This window comes from Ptychodera flava, unplaced genomic scaffold (genome assembly GCF_041260155.1).
Source record: "Ptychodera flava strain L36383 unplaced genomic scaffold, AS_Pfla_20210202 Scaffold_35__1_contigs__length_1935909_pilon, whole genome shotgun sequence".
NCBI lineage: Eukaryota > Metazoa > Hemichordata > Enteropneusta > Ptychoderidae > Ptychodera > Ptychodera flava.
In genome coordinates this window covers 1,026,116-1,042,218 of record NW_027248357.1, presented here as the reverse complement: position 1 = coordinate 1,042,218, position 16,103 = coordinate 1,026,116, and the positions used below count along the sequence as shown (strand labels likewise).

Here is a 16,103-nt window from a genome sequence, read left to right as displayed (position 1 = left end):
CATGAAGGGGTGTCAGAAGATGTCAGTTGTTCGTCATAATTTCTAGTGCAAACCCAACATGATGACAACTGCCATGCAATCTATGCTGGATGTAAAAATATAACATCACATCGGCAGGTATTCGTAGTTGGGGTTTATCTCCTGAGGCGGGGAGGGGGTGTTTATCAGGTTGTCAGACTGAGTAATTAGGTGTTGATAGATGTGAAATATTTGCATAATGTCACACTATCGATATTTCACCCCAAAAAGAGTGTTTATCAAGCCATACAAATCTACACGCTATTATGCATGACTTTTGATCTAATGGATAACATACTGAATATCTACAATTGTAGCCATACATCAGTCCAAAGTTCATTCATTCATTTATTCATCTACGAGTGTATTATAATTGCTTACTACACCTTATAAATCAGGATAATACCATATTAAAAACACCATATTGAAAACACCATATTCTCGTTGAACAATAACCAACAATATGTATGAGAAATAAGAGCTCAAAAGTATATAAGGACTGAGTTATTATGGATTGTCTGATAACTAAGAGAATCAGGGTTTATAGTTGCGAGATCAAAGACTCGTAATTACGAGAATAAAAACTCGTAATTACGAGATTTTAATTCTCGTAATTACAAGAATTGACAAGCGACCTAGCGGCCGATATAGCTCCGCTGTGTTTATGTAGAGAATAACTATTTTTGAGACATGCTGATGAAGAAGGGTGGAAATCTTTGATAGCTCGATGCAGTGGCCAGAAAAAAGTGGCTAAAATAAGCTGCAAAAATACACAATTGAAGATTTCATCATACTTTGAATGTATCACATAGGATCATCCCTAAGAACATGTCAACCAAAGCTATCTGATGAGTAGTTTTTGAGAATAAATTTTTTGACCAAAAATGGCAACAATTGCCTCCAAAAGTAAAAATTGCAGATTTCATCATAATTTCAAAAGATCAAATTTAGTTCATCTATAGAAACCTGTATACCAAATTTTCAAAGCTGTCAGACCAGTACTTTTGAGAAACGCATTTTTTGACCAAAATAGGAAAAATTGCCCCAAAAATTCAAATTGCAGATTTCATCATTATTTCAATAAATATCATTTAGTTCATCTATGGAAACCTGTATACCAAATTTCAAAGCTATCAGATGAGTAGTTTTGAATATACACATTTTTTGACCAAAAATGGCAAAAATTGCCCCAAGAACACAAAATTACAGATATCATCAGAAATTCATTTCTTCGCTTCGATAAAGTGTGTATGTGCGATGTATGATAGTGAGCATGCGTGCGTGAGTGCTTCACGAACTCTACAACGTGTTGAAAGGTCTCAGTCAGAAAAATGTAACAACTTAGCCGGCTATTGAACCACTCTTTTTGGGAGTGGAGATTTAGCCGACTGGTTCTGTCTCAGGCCTCTCAGCTAGGCGACTGATGCCGTATGTTGTGGGTTCGAATCCGATTGAAACTATCCGTATTTTCTATCCTGGGTCGGTAACACTGCTGGTGGACAGAATTGTCCCCGAGGTTATCGTTCGCCCAGTTAAAGCGATGAAATTCGTTTCTTCGCTTCGATAAAGTGTGTATGTGCGATGTATGATAGTGAGCATGCGTGCGTGAGTGCTTCACGAACTCTACAACGTGTTGAAAGGTCTCAGTCAGAAAAATGTAACAACTTAGCCGGCTATTGAACCACTCTTTTTGGGAGTGGAGATTTAGCCGACTGGTTCTGTCTCAGGCCTCTCAGCTAGGCGACTGATGCCGTATGTTGTGGGTTCGAATCCGATTGAAAACTATCCGTATATTCAATATATATTACTTAGCTCATCTGTAAAACCTGTATATCAAATTTGAAAGCTATCAGACCAGTACTTTTTGAGAAACACGTTTTGACCAAAAATGGCAAAAATTGCCCCAAAATTACAAAATTGCAGATTTCATCATAATTTCAATAATTATCATTTAGTTCATCTGTAGGAACCTGTACACCAAATTTCAAAGCTATCGGATGAGTAGTTTTGGAAATACACATTTTTTTGACCAAAACTGGTAAAAATTGCCCCCAAATTACAAAATTGTAGATTTCATCATAATTTCAATAACTATCATTTAGTTAATCTGTAGGAACCTGTATACCAAATTTCAAAGCTATCGGATGAGTAGTTTTGGAAATACACATTTTTTGACCAAAAATGGCAAAAATTGCCCCAAAAATACAAAATTACAGATTTCATCAGAAATTCAATACATATTACTTAGTTCATCGATAGAAACCTGTATACCAAATTTCAAAACTATCAGACCAGTACTTTTTGAGAAATAAACTTTTGACCAAAAATGGCAAAATTGCCTTAAAAATGCAAATTTGCATATTTCTGCACAATTTGAACAAATCTGAAATAGATCATCCCTAGGGACCTATGTACCAAATATCAAAGCTATCTAACTGGCAGTTTTGAAGAAGAAGATTTTTAAAGATTTTTTTACCAGAAATGACAAAAATTGCCTTAAAAATACAAATATGCAAATTTCGCCACGATTTGAACAAATCTGACTGAAGGCACCCTAAGCAAACTGCATATCAAATTTCAAAGCAATCGGACAAGCGGTTTCAGAGAAGAAGATTTTTTTACCAAAAACACCAAAAAATGACCCAAAAATACAAATATGCAAATTTCACCACGATTTGAACAAACTGAAGTGAGGTCACCTTAAGTGAACTGCATATAAATTTCAAAGCAATTGGACTTGCGGTTTCAGAGGAGAAGGCAATTGTTGACGGACGACGACGGACGACGGACGACGGACGACGACGGAAAATCAACCTATTTGATAAGCTCCGCGTCGCTGACAGCGGAGCTAAAAACTAGTAATTACGAGAATCAAAAACTAGTAATTACGAGAATCAAAAACTCATAATTATGAGAATCAGAATCTCATAATTACGAGATTTTTAATTTTTTTTTTCTTACAAAAAATGGCACGAATACGCTTCCGTAGAAAGGGTTAAGGTCACAGACTAAGAAAATTACCTGAAATATACAAATTTTGGGGTTTCCCAACACTTAGAGCAGATTTATCTAATAACATCCCTTGGGACTTTTATACCAAAATACAAAGCTATCAGACGAGTAGTTTTTGAGAACAAGCTTTCTTGATCAAAAATGACAAAATTATCTCAAAATACAAATTCGCATATTTCAGGACAATTCCTACATATCCAACTATTGTCATCCCTGGGCATCTTTAAACCAAAAGATTTATAAGATTTTTTGATTAAAAATGACAAACATTGCCCCAATATGGTAATTTTGCCAATTTTGTTGTAATTTCAACAAATTAGAAGGGTAACACTCTTGCAAACATCCAACCCAAATTTGACAGCAATTGGACCAGTGGTTTAAGAAAACTGAATTTTTACTTAAAATGAGGAAAATAACAAAAAAAATAGCAAAAATACAAATTCAAGATATCTTGATGATATACATAAATTTGTATAAGGTCCACCTAAGGTACTTGCACACTGTAGAGCAATCAAAAGAGTGGTTCTTGAGATATTAATTTTTGACCATTTTCATATTTTGTAAGCTCATTTGCATATTTGGGCAATGCAAACTTCATTCCCATCTATAGCCCAGGATGCATCCACACACCTAATACAAAGCCAAAAAGTGCAGCAGTTTGCGAGTTTTTAATGTTTACGGACACATACAGACGCCACTGACTTCAGCTTATATGATAACCTCACATTGGTATACCAAATGTGAGCTAAAAATTATAAATTGTGACTACTGGACTGATATGACAACATGTCAACTGTCCATCAGGCAGCAAAAGGTTATAGACCTCAGAAGATGCTTCATCACTGGTGCAATGGAATTGTTAACCCCATGCACTAACATATTTTTGGCACTAGCATGGAAACTGACAGTTTCTGTCTGTAAAATGCTGACATATCTTAAAACTCTCAATTTAAGTAAACAGATTCATCTAAAAGTGCAATATGTCTCATCATACGTACACACATACATACATACATACATACATACATACACTTATTCTAACAGCTCCTCATGCCATACATGTGTACAGCACATAGGACGTAACAAAACACAAACAATACTTGGTGTAAACTTACTTATATCTTGCATATGGTGAACTCTGGGACTCGGTTCAAATGTTGGAATGTGATCTCTCTGTGTTTGCCCTGCATAAATGTCAAAATTATAACCATGTTCAATATAAAATCAAAAATCAAAAATTGACAGTAAAAATTTTCAAATACTTGAAATTATTGCCATTGAGAACATTGTGTTTCAAATTGAAATTCTCAGAGGATTTGTCATGCAAACATAATTAAATACAATGCGCTGAAATCTAAGAATAGTAGCCAGTCTGATTGTGTCTCAATGGCGCATAGTATGACTGACCAATAGCAAACCTCAGTCAGCAGTGTCATGAATAATTAACTGTGTAAACCTTGGCTTATGGAATTCAACTAGTTTGGAACTCTTTGGCTTGATTTCAACCTCCATTTTAAGCACCCGGTAGTTTTTAGATGTAAACATTTCACACATGGTTCAGTATGGTCGAGATGGCGACTGACACAAGTGGTTAGGGTACATCAAAATTACTCCTAGAAATCAGGATTTGACCCTTGTAAATTTACAGTAACTTATTTGTCGCCAAATATTGCCCAATTTTGGTCAAATATTAATTTAACTTTGTCATAAGTAGTATGGAGAATTTTTTAAGCTTTGCAATGATGGGTTAACTGTTCTTGTCGGTCACCGGAGCATGATGGAGCACGATTTTTTTCAATCATCATGTACTCCCTGGTGGGATTGACTCTGCTCAGATCTTTCACTCCAAAAACGCGCACCAGATCAAATCGCCAAAAACATTAATCAAAAGAGGAAAAGAGAATAAAAAACATTCATTACTCATTGTCAAACATAGTCGAGGGGAAAGAAACTCAGAAAACAATATGCATGAAGAAATTCTTACCATTTTTAAGGTTCCAAGACAAGAAATTGACCTTTTTAAGCCAACAATTTTCTAGTGGTTAAGGTGGTTGGAAAGGCTATTTTTGCACTAATTCTTTTCTCAGAGTTAATGTCAAGTTTCAAGTGTTAGAATCAAGATATTTAGTTCAAATTTTCAGGATAACTCCCTTAGTTCATATTTTCTCCAAAGAATATAAAAATTGTATATTTACAGCCATGATTTTGAAATATGACACCAGTAAATATTAAAATTTAATTTTTCAGATTTTTTTAACATATTTGAATTTCATAATAATTGGATAGTATTAATATTACCAAATTAGTTATAAATATGTTGACACTATTTATTGTAAGATTTGTACGGCAGGATTTGTAAATAAAATTTGTTTTTATGATTTTACATGGGTTTATATATCAAAAAATTATTAAAAATTCTTTCAAATTTCAAAATGTGATTTTTCAAAAAGTACTTCAAATACAGGAAAATTGTGCCGTACAAATCTTATCTGTAACCTTGTTAATAGGCTGTAAAAATTCCATGTCCATATCTCATTTCAAAGTTGGATTAAATTGGTATACAATTATGTAGGAAAACTGTTATTCTGTCAAAAATGTTGAAAACAAGCCATATTTGCACCCCTCTTTTGAAGTCATAAAGCAGTTTTTTTTGGTTAATCTCACTTTTGACACCTCTTTGACACTCAAAGAATCTAAAAATGCATTTATAATAGCAGTCACTCACTCTGAATGCCAGCACCGCCTTGTCAAACTTTCTTGAAAAACAGCAAATAATGACTTTCCCTTTTCAAACATTTTATTAAAAGCTAGGGGACCTCTACCATAGTTAATACACTAAGGACTCCCCAACTTCTTCTTATTTGGTCAGTTTTCAGAAGTTTTAACAGGCTATAACTCTGCAACGCCTTTGTGCCCAAATGTCTAGTTTTTTTTATTCCACAGAGAATGTTGACTACTTTTATATTTTAATAGTTTTGTTGAAATTTATAACTGACGCTCTAGCCTTTCCAACCACCTTAATTCGCTCAGATCCCCTGTAAATTATATATTTTCGAAAAGCCTAGATATAGGGTAACATTTTGGTCACCATAGTGTCACCATTGTTTACATAACTATCACGTGACAGGTAATTTGCATAACCTTTCAAAAATCGGTTTTCCCTATGTTTTGTTACAATGCTTTGAGATATGTGGCTGAAATTTGTGTGAGTGCAAGCTGTCCTAAGGATCTTCCAAAGTGTGTCTCAGAATTTTTTTAAACCTTCTTAAACATTTTTATGCCTGAAAAATGTCCAGAGCAGTGAATTTAACCCTAGTTGATTTCTTTAAAATTGTGCTCAAATAAAAACTAAGCAAGATATAAAAAATCTGAGACACACTTTTGAAGAGCATTGTGACAGCTTGCATTCCAGCAAGTTTGAGTCAGATATTTTGAGGTATTGAGACAAAACATAGGGAAAACCGATTTTTGAAAGGTTATGCAAATTACCTGTCACGTGATAGTTATGTAAACAATGGTGACACTATGATTACCAAAATGTTCCCCTATATCTAGGCTTTCAGAAAATGTATAATGTACGGGGGTTCTGAGCTTATTAACCACCAGAGAATTGTTAGATTAAAGAGGTCAATTTCTTGTCTTGGAACCTTAATACGGGGAAAATGTCTCAAATCAACTCAGGCTTAGACACTTACACTAGTAGCCAACTGTGGTGCTTGATCAGCGGATTTGTCAGGTTATAATCGCATTCAAAGCGAACACATGCAACTTAAATCCTAATTACATATACACGTAAGCGATTGGTTCTTGCCTACTACGCTCCATTGAGACATAACCTGGACTGGTAGCAATACGAGTGACTTAACAACCAAAGAGCTCCGCTGTGTTATGTAGAGACTAACCCTTACGAAATTTTTTTTTTGTGGCATATGTCCCACTGTCTTGTGGCTTATAAGCTACACACAAAAAGGCTGCCAGAACTTTTTTTTCATTATGTGCCGATATGTGCCACTAGAGGCACTTAACAGGCACACAAAGACAATCAGTCAAATCTTTTGTGGCAGATATGCTAAAATATTAAATAAACACAGTTTGAGCAAGATATTGCTCACTATAAGCCACAGCACTGAGTTGGCACTCCACTTGGTCACACATTCTTAGATGAGATGTCCATTGACAGTGACACTACAGCTGGCACAGCAGGAAACCTTTGATTTTCAACAAATTGTGTGAAAAACTACCATTTGACTTTGATCGGTGCAATAAATCAATCACTGACTTTTTATGTACGTTTTGCAAATGATCGGTTCTCACTGACAGCGTAACTGTTTCTACAGAAAAAAAGGCTTTGCAAAATATGAACTCTGGCGAACCATATATCGACGTATGATGAACTTATTTCACGTGCATATCTCCCTTGAAAAGACTAGTCTTTCAAAGAACTGCAACTCAAAAATAACGTATATCTTGTTCTTTTGTGTTTTCTTACCCCCTTTTCACACGCGGGTTTTAAATGAACTGCAAGTACGGAGTAGGTCTTGAAAGCGTACGTACGGCATGGAGGTACGTACGGTAAAGCTTTCCCAGCGTATAATAATGTACGCATAGTTTCAACATTGATCACGCTGGGCTTCAAAATACGGACGTGCGCGATGAAAGTCATCGTCGGGCAAAGTTTGTAAGTCACGAGACTGCTATGTCGGAGCCGTTTTTGTAGAGTTTTGTGTTGATCTAGAAAGGTTATTCCCATGTATTTGTGTCGTTTTGGTTTTCAAACGCAAGCTCGCATGCAGCTGAGCTCGATCAAGCTGCTTGCTGAAGCAGGGAGACAGTGCGTGGGTCAGAACAGACTTTGAACCCGGAACTCTAGAATCACGCCTGATGATGTCATAGATCATGTGAAGACTTCTTTATGATTGGTCAGATTGTTGTAGATCATGTGAAGATTTCTTTATGATTGGTCAGATTGCCAAAAGGTCATGGGTCAAATCCTGAGCGGCAAATTAAATCTGATATGCACTGGTAGGCCGTTAGGACGTTTGAGCGAGGAGTATATCGTCGTCGTTTTTTCGCTCTGATTTTTGTACAGTTTAATAGCGTAAAATTACTGTAGGACATTATCATTCAGGGTACGTAAAGGTTAGCTATGAATTTAAAACCAACAAACAGCGTTTGGGATGCGTTGATGGCCCTTGGATGACCGATTCTGAGACCGCGATATCGTCCCGAAGAACAACGGTCACGGACGGACACACCCATAGTTTGATCGAAGAGCTACAGATCGTTTAAAAATTCGGTAAGTAATTTTCAATACCACGAGTTGTCTCTATAATTTTCGCAGTTTTCACTGTCTTTGGTCGTGCTATATTGATGTTGTTCTTGGCGAACCCTGTTCAAGTATGCCAAATGAACGTACGGTATTGGCAAAAATAATATAGTTAATCATGGAGGTTGGTACAATGGTTTAATACAGTGAAGTGTTACTCCACACTGTACTGTCTGTCTCTGTGCGTTAATTACAAGTAGGAGAGTTGTAGTAACGGATAGAGCCGGGCTATTATCTGTTATTTTTATTCACTGATTCAAAATTTTGACCGGATTGATGATATACAACAGGTACTCATATCTTTTATTATTTAAACTGAGACCTAATTTTGGTAGGGCCGTTCACAGTTTACGTCACTGTTCTCTCATTAATATGCAAAAATATATATTCGTCCGCATTTTTAGATTACGCTTTTGAAAATTACGCATGCAAGAACGACGAAAATACAACTCAGTGGGCTAACTGCTAGTGTAACAATGAATACCAATAGGCATATTCACGACTCAGAGTACAAGCTGCAAAAACAGCAATGTATGCAACATTGATAAAATTTGTCCGCATTACAAGCTGCGTGTCCGATATCGCGCGCGTACAGCTATATTTAGTAACAAACCTGTAACCGTGCACTGCGCTATTATAAAGGGATACTTTTTGTTTTAAAACATTTTATGAGACAGTTTTCCATTTACATTTCTTCTGTTTGAGATGTGCTGAAACCCAATCACCGCTGGTCAATAGTTGTAGTTTGGAGTGGTGTGTCACAAGTAAATAGTGAAAATGAGGCTGAAAAGCAATGATTTGGTAATCACAATAACATAATGTATAGATATGTCATGAGTTTGTATCATTAGGTAAATTATTTTATATTAATTATTATAATTTCTTTCAAGCACATGAATGCTCTTTTCCGTGAATTTTTGTATTAATATATAATAAGGGTAGTCGACAAAATACAAGCAATTTCACTTTGCACATGTAATAATACCTTGTCTATTATTTATCATTTTTATTCTCAGTGTATGGGCAAAGGCCATGAAGCTGAACAGACCAATGGATCAACAGGAACATTCAATGTGAAGTTTCAGAACAAGATCAGAAACATTAGGATGGCATCGAAAACAACTTTGGATAATGTGAAAAATCAAATGCAGACTTTTAGACGTGTTCTGTTATGTTTTTCACATGAACCTCATTAGATTATTGAATTTTGATTTTATTTTAATTTCTTAGTGGTCCAGCCTAGTGTACCAACATCATTGTTTTACATATCAAAATAAACAATGGGTTATTATCGTGAAGATATGTGGTAAGTGTTTTTTTTTTTTTTGCATCTGTGAGTAGGCGGTTTAAAAGGCAGTAGCTGTAACTTCATTTTTATGCAGTATTTTTATACTGTATATGTGTCTTGATTTTTGCCTATGTTGCCAAGTGAGTAAAGTGAAAAGTTACCTCAACACACAGAAGTTAAAAGAACAACATCATAAGTTACAGCTACTGTCCCTTAAAACAAATGAAGATGTGAAGTGTATGGTAATCTCCTGGCCAGTATAAAACAGGTAGGAGCAAATGCAGGTATGGTTTGGGAGGGGGGTAGCTAAAGAAGCATGCATAGCAGCATTTTACCATGAAACCTTTTACCCCACCATTTTTTGTGGCATATTGTCTGCAATCACATCGGCCTCTATGCCACTAAAAGCCCCGCCCCATTTTTTGCGGCATATCGTCTGCAATCACAGCTGCCTGTATACCGCAAAACTGTGCCAGAACAGATCTTTACATGATAAAATATGAATAACCAGCTTATAAGCCACAAACAGTTGCAGCTTGGTATCCAAAACTATTGTGGGTTAGCATGCACAACTATGTGCCAGAAGCAATATATTTTTCCGTAAGGGAAGTATTTGTGACACATGAGTTGATGAAGAAGGTGGAAATCTTTGATGGCTCACTTCAAGTCAGCCTCACCAGATATAGCAAAAATAGCCTCAAAAATAAATTTCAAGATTTCATCATAATTTGAATATATCATATTAAGATCATTCCTAGGAATGTCTACAAAATGTCAAAGCTATCAGATAAGTACATTTTGAGAAACAAATTTTTTTTACAAAAAATAGAAAATTGCAGATTTCATCATAATTTGAATATATTACATTTTAAAACTGTATACCAATATCAAAGCTATTAGATAAGTGGTTTTGTTGAAAAACATTTTGACCAAAATGACAAAATTTGAACAAATGTGAAGTAGGTCATCCCTTGGGACCTAAATCTCATATATCAAAGCTGTCAGACCAGCACTTTTGAAGAGGATTTTTAAAGATTTTTCAACCAAAAATACGTACAACCTTTGAACGCAGTTCTGACGCCTGTATCCCTTTAAACATAGTCTGAGTGTACCTAATATAATGTCACAACTGCAATTAGGTGAGGCCTAGGAAATAAACATATCATACACACTAAATATCATAAATAATATGATTTCTGTGACTCACGAATTCTTTCTTCTAGATCTGTTTTGAAATCTGCAGGTTGTAAAATCTTTCCACTTTGCACTGGTTTTGCACTAGCTGGTGGGGGTGCAGGTTTAACAGGTGTGGGTGGTTGTGGTGGCCCTGGTTTAGCAACAGCAGCTGGCTGTTTGGAAGTTTCTTCTGTTCTTTTTTTGCCAGGTTTCTAAAATGATTCAGAGAAATAAGACAAATATCAATATGATATCATATAATTGGTGGATAAGCAACTTTGTGTCCAATACACAAGTCAGGTAAGAAATGAGAGCAGGAAATAAAGTAAAGGCCTTTGAAAGTTAGTAATTTAAAATCATTTTGTGTATTGTATTCTGAAGTGGACTGGTATAAACCACTGACTAATATGCTCAAATTTCCAGGTCCATGTCTGGCGTCAGTGTCGTAAGCATGTTGCAAAGGTTTTATTTTAGTAAGATAGTAATCCAAACAAGAGAGGATTGCAGTAATTAAGTATGGATGAAATAAAATCATGAACAACCATCTGACAGGTTTCCTTTGTGGCATACGATTGAACACCACTAATTTTATGCAGGTAATAGCAGGTTACTTTATGGTAACAAGTGTCCTTAGAGTGTGTTTATCATCAAATCTTACTCATAAGTCATCATTGATGACACAGTCCCCACTTGTTAATGGGTACTTTGATTACAAGTCCTTAGAGAGGATAGAGTCCTGTTCATTAATTGGGTCTAAGATTAAGAATGAGTTCCATGGTGGTGAAAACGTAAAACCAATGTGGGCTGCCACCCTAATTACAAAGGTCATTAAATAAGTCAATTAGTAATTAATTGACAGGATGTTGCCAAACATTTTTGCATTCTAGTATGACACTGATTAATTATCACGTGTACCACATTTCATCAACGATACTGCCAAGAGTCAATGAATTGTATTACAACACTGTGAGATCAACATCTGCACAAAGTTTCATGTAATTGGATGAAGTGTTTCTGGACATATCACTCTAATTAGGAAAGTTCGTTACATATGTAAATTAAATATTGATTAACATGATACTGCATTATGTTGTTATTCAATGCTAAAGCAATGTGAGCTCAACATCTGTACCAAGTTTCATGAAATTTCAAGAACCATTTCTCGCCATATAATAATTACAAAAATTCATTAAATATGCAAATCAGCAGTTAATTGACATGATACTTCTACATATCTTTGCATGCCATAAAACTACTGATACAGCACTTCTAGCCATATCATATGAGGTTATCCCTCGATATCACCTCTTGGTGGGGTCGTTATTGCTGCGAGTGCGGTTGTGGGCCGCATCACACGAGTCGAAGACGAGTGTGATGCGGCCCACAACCGCACGAGCAGCAATACGACCCTACCAAGAGGTGATATCGAGGGATAACCTCTTTATCATATACCTATGCCCACGTTATTGAATGAATAAATCTCATATGTTAAAATATGATACGTTTTACTGTGGTTTTTCTTGATGGACTACATTTGTTTGCGTCATCTTGCTAAGGCGGATTGATATACTAGCGTCTGACGTAATCTATCGGTTGGCTCATTGACAATTATTTTACGGTTGAGCAGAGAAATGCTTGAACGCTGTCATCAAACATGTAGGATATCTACCGAATCTGTACGGTACATGCAAGTGTTGTGTTTGGTATTATTTTCCAGAACGCATTTACCATGAATACATGATATTTTTGAAAGTTGTGCTTTTGAATTTGCCGGTCCTCCGACATGTCCGATAGCACTTTTGCTTGTCATCTGCGCGTCTGTGCTTGTGGCATATGCATGGACGGAACAGCTGGTCTGTCATCGATCTGTCAGTGCCCATACGGTGTGATGCTCTGCTCTTTGATTTGTTCAAATTGGTAGCACTACAAGCAGGTTAATCCGATATCGACACATGTGTTTTATTTAGTTACCCCGCATTTCCCTATGCTTCAAAACCCTGCCACTTTTGGAGATCGGACATGATATCGTAGTCAAAGTCAAAATCATAGCACCATGCACAGTCCCTCTATCCACGTGGATAGAGGGACTGTGCACCATGGTTTGTTTTGATTAGGGCGCCACCATGTAAGTAGTCCGGTATGCAAATCAACAGGCCGTATCAGGTTTTGTTATGTAAATCAACAGGTCGTATCACTTTTTTCATATGCAAATATTCAATTGAATGAAAGAAAGACGCACTGATCATTCCTTTCATATGCAAATCAACAAGGCGTATCACTTTATTGACATGCAAATCAACATGATAAATCATGTCACTGAACTCAGTACAGACACAATACAGGGCATAGGTATATGATAATACTTATTATAAAAGTTCATCAAATATGCAAATTAGCAATCAATTGACTTGATACTACTTAATGTCTTTGCACAGTATTACAATACTGAAAGATCAACATCTGTACCAAGTTTCATAAAATTTGATGCAGTATTTCTGGACATAGCCCACTAAATAGGAAAGTTCATTAAATATGCAAATTAGCAATTAATTTGAATGACATTGATAAACGTCTTCATTCAAATGTTAAAGAATGTGAGCTCAACATCTGTACCAAGTTTCATAAAATCAGTCTAATTACAAAAATTTATTAAATATGCAAATTAGCAGTTATTGACATGATACTACTATATATCAATGTACGCCATTACATCACCAAAAGATGGGAGTCTAGCAAAAATTTGAATCCATTAATTACCAGTTTTTGATCCCATTATCTTGCTAAGCATGGTGAATGAAGCAGAACAAAAAAATTTTGAAAATCCATCAAGTAGTTTTTGAGTTAAGTACAGTAGTCGCAAGGCAACCTGGCATCTGATTTCCCAATTGACGTTCTACAACTGGTAACATGGACTTGCAAAAATTTTGCAAGACATTTGTAGTCAGTGCATCAGAAGGAATATTGCGCTTAGTTGGGAAAAGCTCAAAGTACAGTTCATCTTTTGTGATTGTTGTGTCAGATAAATAAACTGTCTGATTAACAAGTGGTGATGCATCAATGGGCATTATCAGCTAGACATGTTTTCAACTCTAACCAGTGGATGTTCATGTTATAGTAGCTGATATCTGTCCTCTCCAGCAAATGCATAATTGGGCCATTTATCGAGTATGCCCAGAGCTTGACACTCTGCCAAAACAAGTTCCTCATCTAACACAGCAGCAACTGTACTGATCAATCGGTTGGATGACTGACAACGTCCTGATTTCAGAAAGTCTGCGATGTGATTTCTGTGATAATACACTGCTTCTCCCTGATGAAATGCAATTATATTAAATCTGTGGTGCTGAAATGTAGTAAGAAATTTTTTCTCACAGACTTCATCCAAGTATGGGGAAAATCTGTATATACCCCAGACTTTTGACACCCGGCATCAGTGAATCCCTTGCCAGCCTGGTACAGAGTGCAAAACAGTGTGATTCATTTCCAAGTGATGTGTTGTCTGTTTTCAGAAGAGATTTGTTGTCAGATTCAAACACTTTTGTGGATGTACAAACTGCTGTTGCCATCAGTGTGCGAAATTAACGTCGGTCCGACGGTCCGAGACCGACAGATTTCTCGTCGGGCCGAAAGTTTTTAGCAACATGTCGGTCCTTATGACCGACTGGAATTTGGAATAAATGATGAAAATTTCTCCATCAAGACCTGTAACAGATGCAGATGATGACTGACTCTGAATCATGTGATTCCGACTTGAATGTCATGCACCTATCAATGTTTTCCACCGTTGGAGTGCGGGGCAACAGGGGATATTGATCGTATTTCGTGTCCTGGTAGTGGGGAATTCGATCTATGGTACGCCTGGCCGGGGGGGGGAGTTGACAATGTCGCAACATAGTAATTTTTGGTCTTGCGACTTTTACATTTACAAAGAGTTCAAAACATAAACAGTTTATGGAAGAGTTTAAGACAAAATCCTACTACGAGAACAGTGCTGTTGACTAAAATAAACATATTTGGTTTTGAACATGGAGGTATTTTTTACCTCCATGGTTTTGAACTACACCCGATACAAGGACTAGATGTTACACGACAGCCTAAGTATGCTACCTGCAGTCGACAGTCAAGTTCACGTTTCGCTGCGTTTGTTTGTGGACCGCTAGAACATCTTGCTTGCTCGTTGGTCTTCAACCAAAGTTCACAAGGCCGACTGTTACCACGATATATCGTAATAACAAGTGTACATTTTATAAAACAGAGCGGCCTTATCATTAACAGTTTTGTCGAGTTGCACGATCCGTCGTGTATACTCTCAGAGGCCGAGAGTTTGGGCTTCAAATTGTTTCGATGTATACCGTTTTACGACAGTCAGGCAAAACTCACCGTCATCCTGGACTGTATAGGCCTAAATGTCGCAAAAATTACGTCTTTTAAGATTTTACGGTATCATTAACTGATCGTGTCGATGGTTTTCAGCAGTATCGAGTGTCTGTCAAACTTTTCAGAGTCATTTTAATAACTTTAAGCTTTCAAAGGGCGATGAGACCCAGCAATCACTCTCTGCAGGCAAAACTTTTCGATCAGAAAATATGTGCCATTCATGTTTGTCTGCAATTTCTATAATTGAGAAAAAGTTACGATACTTGTCCTTTTAATTAAAAGTATAACTTCATCTGTTTCTTCATGAATGCAACAGAGGCCACATTTAAGCATATTTATTTATTGAAAAATTTTGAAAGTAATTAATCCATACGTCATATAAAAATACATACCAGGTATTTTCTCCCTTCTGTTTTACGTTACAATTAAAAAGTCGTAGTGATCAATGTTTGCATAAAAATTTATTCATACACTCCCCTTACTCATGACTGTTTTCAGGGTACTAAGTTATTCACTCACTCTTCTACCACCTGCGTTGGCTTATTTCAGAAGTGATTTTCAGCTCGCCAACCATTTTCAAATCACAATATTACATGCCCTGGTGTAGTGTACAATTGTGCACAGCAATGCAGAGAACACCATTCCCCATAGAAAGTCATGAGAGACAAACTTTCTCGTTTTCATCATCCACATGTAGTCCAGTGCATGAGCCTGTATTCCCCGGCCCCTGGGTGTTTGACATCATTTTATGGTCCGATAGTGGGGGATTTGATATGGCTAGAAAAAATGTCAAATTCTCCTGTCAGTCCCATAGTCCAATCCCCCCCCCCCCCGTCCACCCCCCCGTCCGACCCCCCCCCCCCCCCCCCCCCCCGTGGTGGAAACATTGGTAAATGTGTGCACATG

The 16,103-nt window shown here is 36.6% G+C and overlaps 1 protein-coding gene and 1 long non-coding RNA gene across 2 annotated transcripts in view; one reads left to right on the top strand and one right to left on the bottom strand.

Annotated features, from left to right (window-relative positions):
• LOC139127731 (HMG box-containing protein 4-like) overlaps positions 1 to 16,103 on the bottom strand; it is an 84,697-nt gene that overhangs the window by 16,659 nt on the left and 51,935 nt on the right. Inside the window, exons 5-6 of the mRNA XM_070693621.1 lie at positions 10,852 to 11,032; positions 4,146 to 4,214 (exon numbers count right to left, since the gene is read on the bottom strand). Coding sequence (XP_070549722.1) covers positions 4,146 to 4,214; positions 10,852 to 11,032 — 250 coding nt within the window. The remainder of the gene's footprint in view (positions 1 to 4,145; positions 4,215 to 10,851; positions 11,033 to 16,103) is intronic.
• On the top strand, positions 7,212 to 9,654 carry LOC139127720 (uncharacterized). The gene is made up of 2 exons (XR_011551094.1): positions 7,212 to 8,326; positions 9,373 to 9,654. It is a non-coding gene; the product is annotated as an uncharacterized lncRNA (long non-coding RNA).